At 33.7% G+C, this 15,673-nt stretch overlaps 9 protein-coding genes across 9 annotated transcripts; all 9 read left to right on the top strand.

Annotated features, from left to right (window-relative positions):
- The first annotated feature begins 505 nt into the window (after positions 1-505).
- On the top strand, positions 506-916 carry LOC145841445 (histone H3). Its single transcript, XM_082948807.1, has one exon. The coding sequence runs from the start codon at positions 506-508 to the stop codon at positions 914-916; it is 411 nt and encodes a 136-aa protein (XP_082804933.1).
- A 185-nt stretch (positions 917-1,101) lies between these two features.
- On the top strand, positions 1,102-1,413 carry LOC145841444 (histone H4-like). The gene has a single exon (XM_082948806.1). It carries the CDS (start codon positions 1,102-1,104, stop codon positions 1,411-1,413), a length of 312 nt encoding a protein of 103 aa, XP_082804932.1.
- Positions 1,414-1,592: 179 nt separating this feature from the next.
- Positions 1,593-1,973, top strand: LOC145841443 (histone H2A). The gene has a single exon (XM_082948802.1). It carries the CDS (start codon positions 1,593-1,595, stop codon positions 1,971-1,973), a length of 381 nt encoding a protein of 126 aa, XP_082804928.1.
- Positions 1,974-2,115: 142 nt separating this feature from the next.
- Positions 2,116-2,475, top strand: LOC145841442 (histone H2B type 1-K-like). Its single transcript, XM_082948801.1, has one exon. It carries the CDS (start codon positions 2,116-2,118, stop codon positions 2,473-2,475), a length of 360 nt encoding a protein of 119 aa, XP_082804927.1.
- Positions 2,476-9,611: 7,136 nt separating this feature from the next.
- Positions 9,612-10,070, top strand: LOC145841441 (putative histone H1.6). The gene has a single exon (XM_082948800.1). It carries the CDS (start codon positions 9,612-9,614, stop codon positions 10,068-10,070), a length of 459 nt encoding a protein of 152 aa, XP_082804926.1.
- A 310-nt stretch (positions 10,071-10,380) lies between these two features.
- LOC145841439 (histone H3) lies at positions 10,381-10,791 on the top strand. The gene has a single exon (XM_082948799.1). The coding sequence runs from the start codon at positions 10,381-10,383 to the stop codon at positions 10,789-10,791; it is 411 nt and encodes a 136-aa protein (XP_082804925.1).
- A 185-nt stretch (positions 10,792-10,976) lies between these two features.
- Positions 10,977-11,288, top strand: LOC145841438 (histone H4-like). The gene has a single exon (XM_082948798.1). It carries the CDS (start codon positions 10,977-10,979, stop codon positions 11,286-11,288), a length of 312 nt encoding a protein of 103 aa, XP_082804924.1.
- Positions 11,289-11,467: 179 nt separating this feature from the next.
- On the top strand, positions 11,468-11,848 carry LOC145841437 (histone H2A). The gene has a single exon (XM_082948797.1). It carries the CDS (start codon positions 11,468-11,470, stop codon positions 11,846-11,848), a length of 381 nt encoding a protein of 126 aa, XP_082804923.1.
- A 142-nt stretch (positions 11,849-11,990) lies between these two features.
- On the top strand, positions 11,991-12,350 carry LOC145841436 (histone H2B type 1-K-like). The gene has a single exon (XM_082948796.1). It carries the CDS (start codon positions 11,991-11,993, stop codon positions 12,348-12,350), a length of 360 nt encoding a protein of 119 aa, XP_082804922.1.
- Positions 12,351-15,673: the final 3,323 nt, after the last annotated feature.

Genomic DNA, 15,673 nt, shown 5'->3' with positions numbered 1-15,673 from the left:
TTTTCTCCAGACTACTGGAAAAGGCGCTTCTGGCTCGTTCAAGCTTGCTCCAATGCCAGCTGCTGGTCCCAAGAAGAGGACAAAAAAAGTAGCTAAAAAGCCAGCAGTAAAGAAGACCGCAGCTAAAAAACGAGTGAAGAAGTGTGCTCCCAAGAAGGCAGCAAAAAAACCAGCAGCCAAAAAGCGACCTGCTAAAAAGTGTGCTCCTAAGAAGGCAGCATCTAAAAAAGCTGCAAGCAAGAAGAAGAAAGTAACAAAGAAGAAGCCGGCAGCCAAAAAAGCATCTAAGAAGGCAAGTACCAAGAAGAGCTGCAAGAAATAAGTTGTTCTTTTACCCAAGGTCCTTTTCAGGACCACTCAATTAAAGTATAAACAAAATTTAAAACGTAAACAGTGTTACTAAACTAAAAATATGCAAATCAATGAGATACAGTGGAATCGCCTGCGTCCGTGTCTATGTAAACAGTATATAAACAGTCTTCCGTTAAACAGCTTTATCATCAAAATGGCTCGTACCAAGCAAACCGCTCGTAAGTCAACCGGAGGCAAGGCCCCAAGGAAACAGCTCGCCACCAAGGCCGCTCGCAAGAGCGCACCCGCTACCGGAGGTGTGAAGAAGCCTCATCGCTACAGACCCGGCACAGTTGCTCTGAGAGAAATCAGACGCTACCAGAAGTCAACTGAGCTTCTTTTGCGCAAGTTGCCTTTCCAGCGTCTGGTACGTGAAATAGCTCAAGACTTCAAAACTGACTTGAGGTTTCAAAGCAGTGCCGTGATGGCTTTGCAAGAAGCCAGCGAGGCGTACCTCGTTGGTTTGTTCGAAGATACTAACCTTTGCGCGATCCACGCCAAGCGTGTGACGATCATGCCCAAAGACATCCAGCTCGCCAGGAGAATGCGTGGCGAAAGAGCTTAAGAATTGGCTAAAACCGGTCCTATTCAGGACCACCTTTAAACTTTGAAAATGAGACAAAAACCAAACGAAATAATGTAAATTAAAGATGTTTCTTTTTGGTATGCAAATGAGTTTTGTCGTAACCGTACGCGTCCGTAACAGCTTGTATATATAGTCGAGGGACTAGCAAAATTAGTATATTCAACATGTCTGGACGTGGCAAAGGAGGTAAAGGTCTAGGAAAAGGAGGTGCCAAGCGCCATCGCAAAGTACTTCGCGATAACATCCAAGGTATCACGAAACCAGCAATCCGCCGTTTGGCTCGCCGAGGCGGAGTAAAGCGAATCTCGGGACTAATTTATGAAGAAACGAGAGGCGTCATGAAAGTTTTCTTGGAAAACGTTATTCGTGATGCAGTAACATACACAGAGCACGCCAAGCGCAAGACCGTCACAGCACTTGACGTCGTGTACGCACTCAAGCGTCAAGGAAGAACCTTGTACGGCTTTGGTGGCTAAACAATTAGCGAACCGGTCCTTTTTAGGACCACCTATATCAATAAAATGTATTTTGCAACCATTGACAAATTAAAGTAGCAGCTACGATTTATGCAAATTAGCTTTTCGTTCGTCGCGGTTAGGTTTGAGTTGTATATGTAGCTGTGGAAGTAACATTGCACAATCATTCGAACAACAACATGTCGGGACGTGGTAAAGGATCAAAACTCAAATCTAAGCCGAAGAGCAGGTCTTCTCGTGCAGGACTGCAGTTTCCAGTCGGTCGCGTGCACCGTCTGTTGCGCACTGGCAACTACAGCCAAAGAGTCGGAGCTGGTGCTCCAGTTTATCTGGCTGCCGTTCTCGAGTACTTGAGCGCAGAAGTGCTCGAGCTTGCCGGTAACGCTGCTCGTGACAACAAGAAAAGCAGGATCATTCCTCGCCATTTGCAACTAGCTATCCGCAACGACGAAGAGTTGAACAAACTTCTCGGAGGCGTCACTATTGCTCAAGGTGGTGTTCTTCCAAACATCCAGGCAGTATTATTGCCTAAGAAGACCGCTTCAAAAAAGTCCGCCTAAGTTTAAACATCCCAGGTCCTTTTCAGGACCACCTAAAACATTTACGACAAACGAGAGAAGCGGTCGTTCGCGTACAGAACTGCTAATTTGCATAAATTTTCAGTATATATACCAGCGCCGAGACTCAAGTTCACTCATCATTATGACAGCTACCAAAGGCGCGAAGAAATCAGTAGCCAAGACCACTCCGGTCGACGGCAAGAAGAAGCGAAGGAGGAGGCACAAACAAAGCTTTGGCATTTACGTGTACAAAGTTTTGAAGCAAGTGCACCCCGACACCGGAATCTCCAGCAAGGCGATGGGAATCATGAACTCTTTTGTCAACGACATCTTCGAGCGCATTGCAGCAGAGGCTTCACGTTTGGCTCATTACAACAAGAGGTCAACTGTGAGCAGCCGCGAAATTCAAACTGCTGTCAGGCTCTTGCTCCCCGGCGAGTTGTCAAAGCACGCAGTTTCAGAAGGAACTAAAGCTGTTACCAAATACACCAGCTCAAAATAAATGCTCAACAACCGGTCCTTTTTAGGACCACCATTTGAATAAAACCAGCTATTAGATAACTACTTGTAAGTAAAATTTGCTTTAACAGTAATACCAACATATTGATATTTATACAAATAAAAAGACAAACTATTTTGTCCTACTCAACTCTTACATTATGGAATAAATCTAACATGAAAAAAATAGTAGTAGCAATAAAAATATTTGCAAAAAAGGTTTAACTAACTTGAATATATTGTCCGTAAGTTATTTTCTTCTTAACATTTTTTATAAAGAAAACTACTTCTTATTCATTTGTTGAACTTCTGTTAAAACATTCAGTAAGTAAGTGTATTCGTTTTTAAAAAAACTTTATGTTCAACTTATAACAAAAAAAAAACAACTTAAATTATCTTTTTAAGTTTTTGTTGTTTGTAAGTAACACAATGAGCTATAACTTTTCAAGTGTGTTCTTCTTAACATTTTGAATGCGATTGAAACCGTGGAACACGTTTTTGAAAGTACAAAAATGGAAGTAAAAGTTCAGAACAAAAATAACAAGTGTGATTTTCAAGTACAGTTAATTATTCTTTCTTACAAAGCTAACATAAACTTAGCTTGTTTAGATATATTGTCAAGTTAAAACGCCACCATATGAAACAAGTCAATTCATTAGCTGAAACATGGTACAAAAGAAAAAAAGTAACAGCTTGTACCACTTGTTTCATATATTTTAAGGTAAAAACTAGATATGATACAACTTGATGACCTAAAACAACTATAATGCTTTAGTTTAGTTTATATTTGCCTTAAATCTAAAGTAATCAGGACAACCAATTGATTTAACCAGCTACTAGAGTCTCTAAACTGTGTCAAACAAGCCTTAATAAAACGACAAAATGTACAAACCTTAATCTACATTGTGTTGGTGGATTAACAGTTAGTATACTTGGATAATACAGTTTACTTATGAGTGATAATATCCCTGTTTTCCTGTCTTACCACTTAGTTACACTTACTATAGTTTTTTTTTTACTTTTACTTGATGAAACTCTTTTTGAGAAAGAGCTAGTTATGTTTGAAATCATTGCTTAAACTGTGGAATAATATTTAGTATCTAAGTGTTAGGTAAAAATTTCCATAGGCATTTTCTTGTTTAAACAAAACTTGTTTTGATTCATTCTACTTTGTGGACTTGTTTTTCAAACATTTAAAAAAATTTGAATTTTGTTTATTAAAAGAAATAGTGCTATGTCACTTAAAAGTAAAAATAAAAGTTTGAATGAAAATAATACATTCAATTACAATGAGAGAAAAACTTAACTTTGCAATAATATATACTTACTTGACTCAATTACAGCAACTAAACTTGGATTTTATTTTCAAAATGTATTAATCTTGTTAATAAGAATGCAACTGAAACCGTTAAAAAGTTATTAAAAGTTGTACAATTCATTTATGTAAAAAACAGCGTTTTTTCAAACAAACATTCAATTTAAGTATAACAACAATTTAACAGTACTGTTGAAATATTTGTATTAACCTTAGGATGGTGTGTTCAACTCAAATTGTTAGTGGCTTTATCAAATAAAAACAACTACACATAAAAACATGATACAAAGAAAAAAAGTTGTTACCATTTTTTGTATCTCGTTTTTAGGCTGTACATGACACAAATAAAAACTACTGTAATCATTCTTTCCATAAGTCTAAAGCTTACGTGCACCACCAATCAGTTATACAAGCTGCTAATGTCTACTAAACTCACACAATTTCATTCTTAATCCACTTTATGCTTATAAACGATCCAAGAACACCACATCTCACTTTAAATTTATATTTTATCGCTTTCCATTGTTAGTTAAATAGTTAAGCTTGCTATGATTTCTCCACTTTTACTTTGTTTTTGATGTAACTTTTACGAAGGAAACTAGTGTGATCACTGCTCTAATCCTTAACTCATTGCTTAAGGTACTTGAATGCTTAGTGAAAATCTTTAACTAACTTGAACGTGTTTTTCGTGGTCTTTTTCTTGTTATCTCATTTAATCAAGGAACTCATTCTTATTCATGCTTATTTTGTGGACTTTTGTTCGTTTATCATTCAATAATTATTTGTTTTTTAGTTTATTAAAGTAAAGTTATGCTACGTCACTGTAAAAACTAGTTATATTTTTTAATGAAAATAATAACAATAAAACTTCACTGAAATATTAATAGAAAATGTTTTCAACTGTTAACAACAAAAAAAAAATGTTAACGTTCCATAAAAGTATTGTTCAATTACAATCAAAAACATGCATAGCTATTCAAAATTCATACATTACAATACATAAATGTAAACAACATCGATTGTTCAAAAGAAACATAATACTATCAACAAGCACACAATTGACCTAAACAAAAACAGCTTAAATAAATGATGAAAGTATATACCTAAAACTATAATTTTCCAAAGACGACTTCTATTTATTAGGTTGCTTAACTATTCAAACATATGAAACAAACCAATTCATTAGCTGAAACATGGTACACAGGAAAAGAAGTAACAGCTTCTTACCATTCATTTGTGTTACTTGTTACAACTACATGTGAGACAACTTGATGACTTAAAACGACTTAAACAGTTTGTCATTAGTTATTTTTGTTATAAATGTAAAGTTATCAGGACAACCACTTAATTTAACTGTTTACTAATGCCCACTAAGCAGTGTTAAACAATCTCTAACTAAACGACAAAAATGTACCAAACTTAATGTTCCTTGTGCTGGTGAAAGCCCAAAAGCAAGGTAAAAGTTCATATAGAATGTTTGTATAACACACTTTACTTAAAGTTTTACTTTTATGTTTTATTTTTTAGTCACTTTGTTGTACTTACAATTGTTTTGGTTCTCTTACATGACATTTTAAACTACTTGTGAGGATGGAGCTAGTTGCAATTAAAATGCATCGCTTAAGTCTCTTACGCTACATGTAATTAAACTTTTGCAAAAAGCATTAACTAACTTGATTTTTGTGTCCATAGGATTTTCTCGTTAAGTTATTTTTTCAAACAATACTTATTCCCACTATGCTTACTTTGTTTACTTCTTTTTGCAATATCTAACAAATATTTAGTTTATCTAAAAAAAAAAATTCTACGTCATCGTAAAAAAATGTTATATTTTTAAATGAAAATAATACATTAAATTGTAACAAAATAAGCTTAAGTTTGTTTATTATAAAAAAATCTCATCAATAGCTTCTAGAATTTTTTATTACTATTTATTGCATGTATTTCAAACTATATAAAACAGTTTAGAGTTGTAAAATATACATGTGTAAACAACAGTAGATGTTCAAGTCAAAATGAAAACCATTAACAAACTTGCGATCTCAGTACAACAATCATGAAGTAACACGACCAAAATCTTTTTACAAAGCTTAAAACTGTTTTATTGAACTCAAATTGTTCACAGCTTTATTTGATCTTGTTTCAGAAAACTTCAAACTTCAACTAAAACACAATTGAAAACATGCATTGCAATTTAAAACTCATAAAAAACATAAGCAAAAAACAACATCAACAAGTATACAACATGAACAAAAAAGAACAATTCGAGTCTTTAACTTTAAAAAAATTGCATTGTTTAATTGATTTAACATTGCTTATAGCTTTATCAAGTTAAAGCATCAACATTTAAATCAAACTAAATCAATTGGTACAAAAGAAGTAACAGGATGTTATCATTTAATTCTATCACTTTTTCATGGTACATATCACTTATCTAAGCCACATATAATAAAATTTGATAGCTTAAAACGGCTTTAACAGTTTTTTTTTTACTATGCTTTTTTATAAATCTATGGTAATCTACCTATTTGTTTAACTAGCTTTTAATGTCTACTAAGCAGTATTAAACTACCATTAACTAAACAAAATATGTGTACAATTTTAACAACTTTGTGCTGGTAAAAGATCAAAAGTAAGAGTTAGAGCTAGTTGAATAAAACATAACGCTTTTTGAGCTCCTTATAATTGCTTTTGTAATTTTATCTGACCATTTTCAACTACTTTGAGAAAGGAGCTAGTTATGTTTTAAAAGTATTGTTTAAATCGTTGAACAAGTTCTATGAATAAGTTATAATTGAATGTTTCATAAAAAGCTTCAACTAACTTCAGTGTGTTGTCCGTAGGCTTTTTCTTAAAAACTTCTTTATTTGCACAAAACTTATTCTCATATACGCTTACTTTGTATACTTGTTTTTTTTTCATTAAATAACTACTTAGTTTGTTTTTAAAAATTTGTCCTACGTCACTATAAGTAACGATTATATTTTGAAATTAAAATAAAACAGTTAGTTTTTATTTTATACTTTAAATAAACTTTGTATTATTATTAAAGTACTCGATCATTTGAGGTTTAATTAAAAAAGCTATATTAATCATGTTTGTTGAAATTCAATTTAAAACTTAACATAAAAAACAGTTTCAAAGTTATACAACAAATAAATGTAAACAACTGTGATTGTTCAAAACAAAAAAAAGACAATCAAAAGCATACAGTTTCAGTACAACCATCATTAAATCTTTCGTTTTACAAACCCTAGACTTTTTTTTTGAACATAGTAGCTTATGGATTTTTCAAATAAAAACATCAATACATAAAAATACTAACAGCTGAAACGTTATGCAAAGGAAAAGAAGTATACAGCTTTGTAACTCAATTGAACACTATGTATGACACAACTTGATGACTCAAAACTGCTTCAACTGTTTGTTTTAAGTTATGTTTTTTTAAAGTAAGATAAGTTTAAGATAAACGAAAAATGTATATGATCGGTATGAATCATTGATCCAACATACAACAGCTCAAAAAGAAAAGCCTACGGCACGCGGTATTCCCAAGCGGTCACCCATCAAGTACTAAGACACTGCTTAACTTCCCAGATCGGACGAGATGGGGTGCGTTCAGTGTGGTATGGTCGTAGGCGTCTAGCAGCAAAAAAAAGCGATCATAAACAAATAAGCTGTCTGAAACTTGTAGAATGTTAGCTTAAGTGTTTCTTATGTTTAGAGCCCACTTTGTTCTAACTAATTAAAATAAATTAAGCCTTTCTAGTCTTTACTTTTCACATTTTTTTCTTAGCTTCAAGCTTCATAAAACTATTCAGCTTTGATTTTTAGTTGTTAGAGTACACAATATCATTACAGTGTAACGACATAGCAACATTATAAGACAGAAATTAACTAGTTTTATACTACATACAAAATAACTAATTAGCTAAACTAAAAAGCATATGTAGTTTAACACTACTTAAGTTTGTTTGTACAAGTTCTACGATAGTATAAGTGATTAAGCAATGTACATGTTTGAGATAAGAAAAGATCATAAATTAAAAGACAAAGCAATAACTAAAACATATTGGTCATGTTTTTACAAACTCAAATGCTGTTGTTACAACAGAAGTGTTCGAAACACCTGAGAACAAAAGATAACTTGTTTATAATGAGCTTGGATTAACATTAATACCAAGTCAGAGATAACTAGTAATGGTTTAACAATCTTTTTAGAATTAATCATAGCAAAACATTTAGTCAACTGCCTACATTGTGCAGAACATTGCGGTGAATCTAGTTTTTAGTACACTTAGAAGCTACTTTTAGTAGTTGAGCAGTTGTAATTGAGTTAAACATACTTTAACTTAAAACGTATACACTTCTTCGATCATACTGCTTCATTATTTGGTCAAGTCATTTTTATTTTACTCGAATTGTAGTTTTGTTTCTTTGATCAGTTGACGATGCTTCAAAATATGTAGTGAAGGTGTTTCAATTTGTTTTATCTAGTTTTGAAACGACGAAACAAACTTTGGAATAATAAACTTTAACTGTATTACTCTAAAAAACATTTACTTTGTTAAACACATTGCAACCTTTTAAGTACTGATTGTACACGAAAGTTTATCTAAACATTAAGGTTTTCAAATGAGTTTTGAAAGATTATTGCTTCAATACTGTTTGATTTTTAACTTTTTTTTGTTTAGGAACGCTTCTTTTTTAATATGCTTTAAAAATAAGCCTAACATCTTTTTTTACGTAAGACTTTTCTTCTCGTAATAAGCATTGATAAGAAACTTTTTAATAACTTCGTATTGATATTTTGGTCTTGCAAAAATTCTTTGAACAGTACTGATGTTTATTTAAATGTAAACAGTTTTATCTTGCTTTGGAAAGTTACGATCAAATCTATTTGTAAAATCTGCAAAGAAAAGTCTTAGTTCAGTTTCGAGTATAACAGATAAAACGTTGTTGAAAAACTAAAACAAACAGTTTGAAAAGTTATTTTAAATACTTTTAACTGTGTAACTACTTTCTTTTTACATAAACTTATTGGCACTTTTTAAAACAAACCTACTTGCTTTTAAACTTTTGTTTGTAACTTTTGATGTGTTTGTAACTTTTTATATGTTCAGCGCGTTTTTGAGAAGGTAAGTGACTAGTATGTGCAAGAACAAACTTAAAACTTAAGTAGTTAAATTGAATTAGATGGTGTAATTAATTTTTTTAGTACTACCCTTTTTATTATGAGTAAATTTAAGGTAATGATAACTAGTAAAATCACACAAAACGAATACTTGTGCATTTTTCGGTTTTTTTTTACAAATCAGCACAGTTTAAAATGTAATCAAGTTAAACATACTTCATGGGTTTTACGGTTAACAAAGCTGGCTGGAAATAAAATAATAAAACTTTGCTTGAGCTTGAGATGAAAAAAAACACTTGTCCTTGTCTAAAACTTTACTACTTTAACCTTTCAGCTTAAGAAAACTAAGTCGGGTGTGTAGTAGTATAATTTGTTTCATTTGTGGTTTATCTCACTAAATGGAGAGATGTGCTGTAGCATTTAGACTGTTTTTCTGGACTTTTAAAGCTAACCTTTAAAAAAAAATTCACTTCTGGATCGGGCTAAGTCTTGTTTCTTTATCACTGGAACATTTTTAACATTAGTAGTAAAGCAACTTTGCTTTTATTAGCATACAGGCTTTAAACTCACACGCTAATGTTCGTATTAATCAGTAAAAGGTACCTGAGAAAGCAAAACTGCTCAACAGTCAATTCGTCACAGTCAGTAACTGCTGAAAGTATTGTTTTGCTTTCTTTAATCAACATACAAAATGTCTACAACAGCAGTAGCAGCACCATCAGCAGCGGCACCGGCCGCAGTTAAGGCCAGGTCTTCCAAGAGACCAAGCGCCAAGAAGGCAGAACACCCGACTTACAGGGAAATGATCAGCTCTGCCCTGGGAGCAATGAAAGAACGAAAAGGTACATCCCGCCAGAAGATACAAAAGTTTATCGCGGAAACCTACAAGCTTGAGCTCTCAGCTTCTAATTCTCACTTGAAGAGAGCACTTACCAGCGGCGTGACCAAGGGTGCTTTTCTCCAGACTACTGGAAAAGGCGCTTCTGGCTCGTTCAAGCTTGCTCCAATGCCAGCTGCTGGTCCCAAGAAGAGGACAAAAAAAGTAGCTAAAAAGCCAGCAGTAAAGAAGACCGCAGCTAAAAAACGAGTGGAAGAAGTGTGCTCCCAAGAAGGCAGCAAAAAAACCAGCAGCCAAAAAGCGACCTGCTAAAAAGTGTGCTCCTAAGAAGGCAGCATCTAAAAAAGCTGCAAGCAAGAAGAAGAAAGTAACAAAGAAGAAGCCGGCAGCCAAAAAAGCATCTAAGAAGGCAAGTACCAAGAAGAGCTGCAAGAAATAAGTTGTTCTTTTACCCAAGGTCCTTTTCAGGACCACTCAATTAAAGTATAAACAAAATTTAAAACGTAAACAGTGTTACTAAACTAAAAATATGCAAATCAATGAGATACAGTGGAATCGCCTGCGTCCGTGTCTATGTAAACAGTATATAAACAGTCTTCCGTTAAACAGCTTTATCATCAAAATGGCTCGTACCAAGCAAACCGCTCGTAAGTCAACCGGAGGCAAGGCCCCAAGGAAACAGCTCGCCACCAAGGCCGCTCGCAAGAGCGCACCCGCTACCGGAGGTGTGAAGAAGCCTCATCGCTACAGACCCGGCACAGTTGCTCTGAGAGAAATCAGACGCTACCAGAAGTCAACTGAGCTTCTTTTGCGCAAGTTGCCTTTCCAGCGTCTGGTACGTGAAATAGCTCAAGACTTCAAAACTGACTTGAGGTTTCAAAGCAGTGCCGTGATGGCTTTGCAAGAAGCCAGCGAGGCGTACCTCGTTGGTTTGTTCGAAGATACTAACCTTTGCGCGATCCACGCCAAGCGTGTGACGATCATGCCCAAAGACATCCAGCTCGCCAGGAGAATGCGTGGCGAAAGAGCTTAAGAATTGGCTAAAACCGGTCCTATTCAGGACCACCTTTAAACTTTGAAAATGAGACAAAAACCAAACGAAATAATGTAAATTAAAGATGTTTCTTTTTGGTATGCAAATGAGTTTTGTCGTAACCGTACGCGTCCGTAACAGCTTGTATATATAGTCGAGGGACTAGCAAAATTAGTATATTCAACATGTCTGGACGTGGCAAAGGAGGTAAAGGTCTAGGAAAAGGAGGTGCCAAGCGCCATCGCAAAGTACTTCGCGATAACATCCAAGGTATCACGAAACCAGCAATCCGCCGTTTGGCTCGCCGAGGCGGAGTAAAGCGAATCTCGGGACTAATTTATGAAGAAACGAGAGGCGTCATGAAAGTTTTCTTGGAAAACGTTATTCGTGATGCAGTAACATACACAGAGCACGCCAAGCGCAAGACCGTCACAGCACTTGACGTCGTGTACGCACTCAAGCGTCAAGGAAGAACCTTGTACGGCTTTGGTGGCTAAACAATTAGCGAACCGGTCCTTTTTAGGACCACCTATATCAATAAAATGTATTTTGCAACCATTGACAAATTAAAGTAGCAGCTACGATTTATGCAAATTAGCTTTTCGTTCGTCGCGGTTAGGTTTGAGTTGTATATGTAGCTGTGCAAGTAACATTGCACAATCATTCGAACAACAACATGTCGGGACGTGGTAAAGGATCAAAACTCAAATCTAAGCCGAAGAGCAGGTCTTCTCGTGCAGGACTGCAGTTTCCAGTCGGTCGCGTGCACCGTCTGTTGCGCACTGGCAACTACAGCCAAAGAGTCGGAGCTGGTGCTCCAGTTTATCTGGCTGCCGTTCTCGAGTACTTGAGCGCAGAAGTGCTCGAGCTTGCCGGTAACGCTGCTCGTGACAACAAGAAAAGCAGGATCATTCCTCGCCATTTGCAACTAGCTATCCGCAACGACGAAGAGTTGAACAAACTTCTCGGAGGCGTCACTATTGCTCAAGGTGGTGTTCTTCCAAACATCCAGGCAGTATTATTGCCTAAGAAGACCGCTTCAAAAAAGTCCGCCTAAGTTTAAACATCCCAGGTCCTTTTCAGGACCACCTAAAACATTTACGACAAACGAGAGAAGCGGTCGTTCGCGTACAGAACTGCTAATTTGCATAAATTTTCAGTATATATACCAGCGCCGAGACTCAAGTTCACTCATCATTATGACAGCTACCAAAGGCGCGAAGAAATCAGTAGCCAAGACCACTCCGGTCGACGGCAAGAAGAAGCGAAGGAGGAGGCACAAACAAAGCTTTGGCATTTACGTGTACAAAGTTTTGAAGCAAGTGCACCCCGACACCGGAATCTCCAGCAAGGCGATGGGAATCATGAACTCTTTTGTCAACGACATCTTCGAGCGCATTGCAGCAGAGGCTTCACGTTTGGCTCATTACAACAAGAGGTCAACTGTGAGCAGCCGCGAAATTCAAACTGCTGTCAGGCTCTTGCTCCCCGGCGAGTTGTCAAAGCACGCAGTTTCAGAAGGAACTAAAGCTGTTACCAAATACACCAGCTCAAAATAAATGCTCAACAACCGGTCCTTTTTAGGACCACCATTTGAATAAAACCAGCTATTAGATAACTACTTGTAAGTAAAATTTGCTTTAACAGTAATACCAACATATTGATATTTATACAAATAAAAAGACAAACTATTTTGTCCTACTCAACTCTTACATTATGGAATAAATCTAACATGAAAAAAATAGTAGTAGCAATAAAAATATTTGCAAAAAAGGTTTAACTAACTTGAATATATTGTCCGTAAGTTATTTTCTTCTTAACATTTTTTATAAAGAAAACTACTTCTTATTCATTTGTTGAACTTCTGTTAAAACATTCAGTAAGTAAGTGTATTCGTTTTTAAAAAAACTTTATGTTCAACTTATAACAAAAAAAAAACAACTTAAATTATCTTTTTAAGTTTTTGTTGTTTGTAAGTAACACAATGAGCTATAACTTTTCAAGTGTGTTCTTCTTAACATTTTGAATGCGATTGAAACCGTGGAACACGTTTTTGAAAGTACAAAAATGGAAGTAAAAGTTCAGAACAAAAATAACAAGTGTGATTTTCAAGTACAGTTAATTATTCTTTCTTACAAAGCTAACATAAACTTAGCTTGTTTAGATATATTGTCAAGTTAAAACGCCACCATATGAAACAAGTCAATTCATTAGCTGAAACATGGTACAAAAGAAAAAAAGTAACAGCTTGTACCACTTGTTTCATATATTTTAAGGTAAAAACTAGATATGATACAACTTGATGACCTAAAACAACTATAATGCTTTAGTTTAGTTTATATTTGCCTTAAATCTAAAGTAATCAGGACAACCAATTGATTTAACCAGCTACTAGAGTCTCTAAACTGTGTCAAACAAGCCTTAATAAAACGACAAAATGTACAAACCTTAATCTACATTGTGTTGGTGGATTAACAGTTAGTATACTTGGATAATACAGTTTACTTATGAGTGATAATATCCCTGTTTTCCTGTCTTACCACTTAGTTACACTTACTATAGTTTTTTTTTTACTTTTACTTGATGAAACTCTTTTTGAGAAAGAGCTAGTTATGTTTGAAATCATTGCTTAAACTGTGGAATAATATTTAGTATCTAAGTGTTAGGTAAAAATTTCCATAGGCATTTTCTTGTTTAAACAAAACTTGTTTTGATTCATTCTACTTTGTGGACTTGTTTTTCAAACATTTAAAAAAATTTGAATTTTGTTTATTAAAAGAAATAGTGCTATGTCACTTAAAAGTAAAAATAAAAGTTTGAATGAAAATAATACATTCAATTACAATGAGAGAAAAACTTAACTTTGCAATAATATATACTTACTTGACTCAATTACAGCAACTAAACTTGGATTTTATTTTCAAAATGTATTAATCTTGTTAATAAGAATGCAACTGAAACCGTTAAAAAGTTATTAAAAGTTGTACAATTCATTTATGTAAAAAACAGCGTTTTTTCAAACAAACATTCAATTTAAGTATAACAACAATTTAACAGTACTGTTGAAATATTTGTATTAACCTTAGGATGGTGTGTTCAACTCAAATTGTTAGTGGCTTTATCAAATAAAAACAACTACACATAAAAACATGATACAAAGAAAAAAAGTTGTTACCATTTTTTGTATCTCGTTTTTAGGCTGTACATGACACAAATAAAAACTACTGTAATCATTCTTTCCATAAGTCTAAAGCTTACGTGCACCACCAATCAGTTATACAAGCTGCTAATGTCTACTAAACTCACACAATTTCATTCTTAATCCACTTTATGCTTATAAACGATCCAAGAACACCACATCTCACTTTAAATTTATATTTTATCGCTTTCCATTGTTAGTTAAATAGTTAAGCTTGCTATGATTTCTCCACTTTTACTTTGTTTTTGATGTAACTTTTACGAAGGAAACTAGTGTGATCACTGCTCTAATCCTTAACTCATTGCTTAAGGTACTTGAATGCTTAGTGAAAATCTTTAACTAACTTGAACGTGTTTTTCGTGGTCTTTTTCTTGTTATCTCATTTAATCAAGGAACTCATTCTTATTCATGCTTATTTTGTGGACTTTTGTTCGTTTATCATTCAATAATTATTTGTTTTTTAGTTTATTAAAGTAAAGTTATGCTACGTCACTGTAAAAACTAGTTATATTTTTTAATGAAAATAATAACAATAAAACTTCACTGAAATATTAATAGAAAATGTTTTCAACTGTTAACAACAAAAAAAAAATGTTAACGTTCCATAAAAGTATTGTTCAATTACAATCAAAAACATGCATAGCTATTCAAAATTCATACATTACAATACATAAATGTAAACAACATCGATTGTTCAAAAGAAACATAATACTATCAACAAGCACACAATTGACCTAAACAAAAACAGCTTAAATAAATGATGAAAGTATATACCTAAAACTATAATTTTCCAAAGACGACTTCTATTTATTAGGTTGCTTAACTATTCAAACATATGAAACAAACCAATTCATTAGCTGAAACATGGTACACAGGAAAAGAAGTAACAGCTTCTTACCATTCATTTGTGTTACTTGTTACAACTACATGTGAGACAACTTGATGACTTAAAACGACTTAAACAGTTTGTCATTAGTTATTTTTGTTATAAATGTAAAGTTATCAGGACAACCACTTAATTTAACTGTTTACTAATGCCCACTAAGCAGTGTTAAACAATCTCTAACTAAACGACAAAAATGTACCAAACTTAATGTTCCTTGTGCTGGTGAAAGCCCAAAAGCAAGGTAAAAGTTCATATAGAATGTTTGTATAACACACTTTACTTAAAGTTTTACTTTTATGTTTTATTTTTTAGTCACTTTGTTGTACTTACAATTGTTTTGGTTCTCTTACATGACATTTTAAACTACTTGTGAGGATGGAGCTAGTTGCAATTAAAATGCATCGCTTAAGTCTCTTACGCTACATGTAATTAAACTTTTGCAAAAAGCATTAACTAACTTGATTTTTGTGTCCATAGGATTTTCTCGTTAAGTTATTTTTTCAAACAATACTTATTCCCACTATGCTTACTTTGTTTACTTCTTTTTGCAATATCTAACAAATATTTAGTTTATCTAAAAAAAAAAATTCTACGTCATCGTAAAAAAATGTTATATTTTTAAATGAAAATAATACATTAAATTGTAACAAAATAAGCTTAAGTTTGTTTATTATAAAAAAATCTCATCAATAGCTTCTAGAATTTTTTATTACTATTTATTGCATGTATTTCAAACTATATAAAACAGTTTAGAGTTGTAAAATATACATGTGTAAACAACAGTAGATGTTCAAGTC

This window comes from Thalia democratica, chromosome 7 (genome assembly GCF_965202585.1).
Source record: "Thalia democratica chromosome 7, ktThaDemo2.hap1.1, whole genome shotgun sequence".
NCBI lineage: Eukaryota > Metazoa > Chordata > Thaliacea > Salpida > Salpidae > Thalia > Thalia democratica.
The sequence above is the reverse complement of the archived record's forward strand: the minus strand, read 5'-3'. Positions and strand labels throughout refer to the sequence as shown.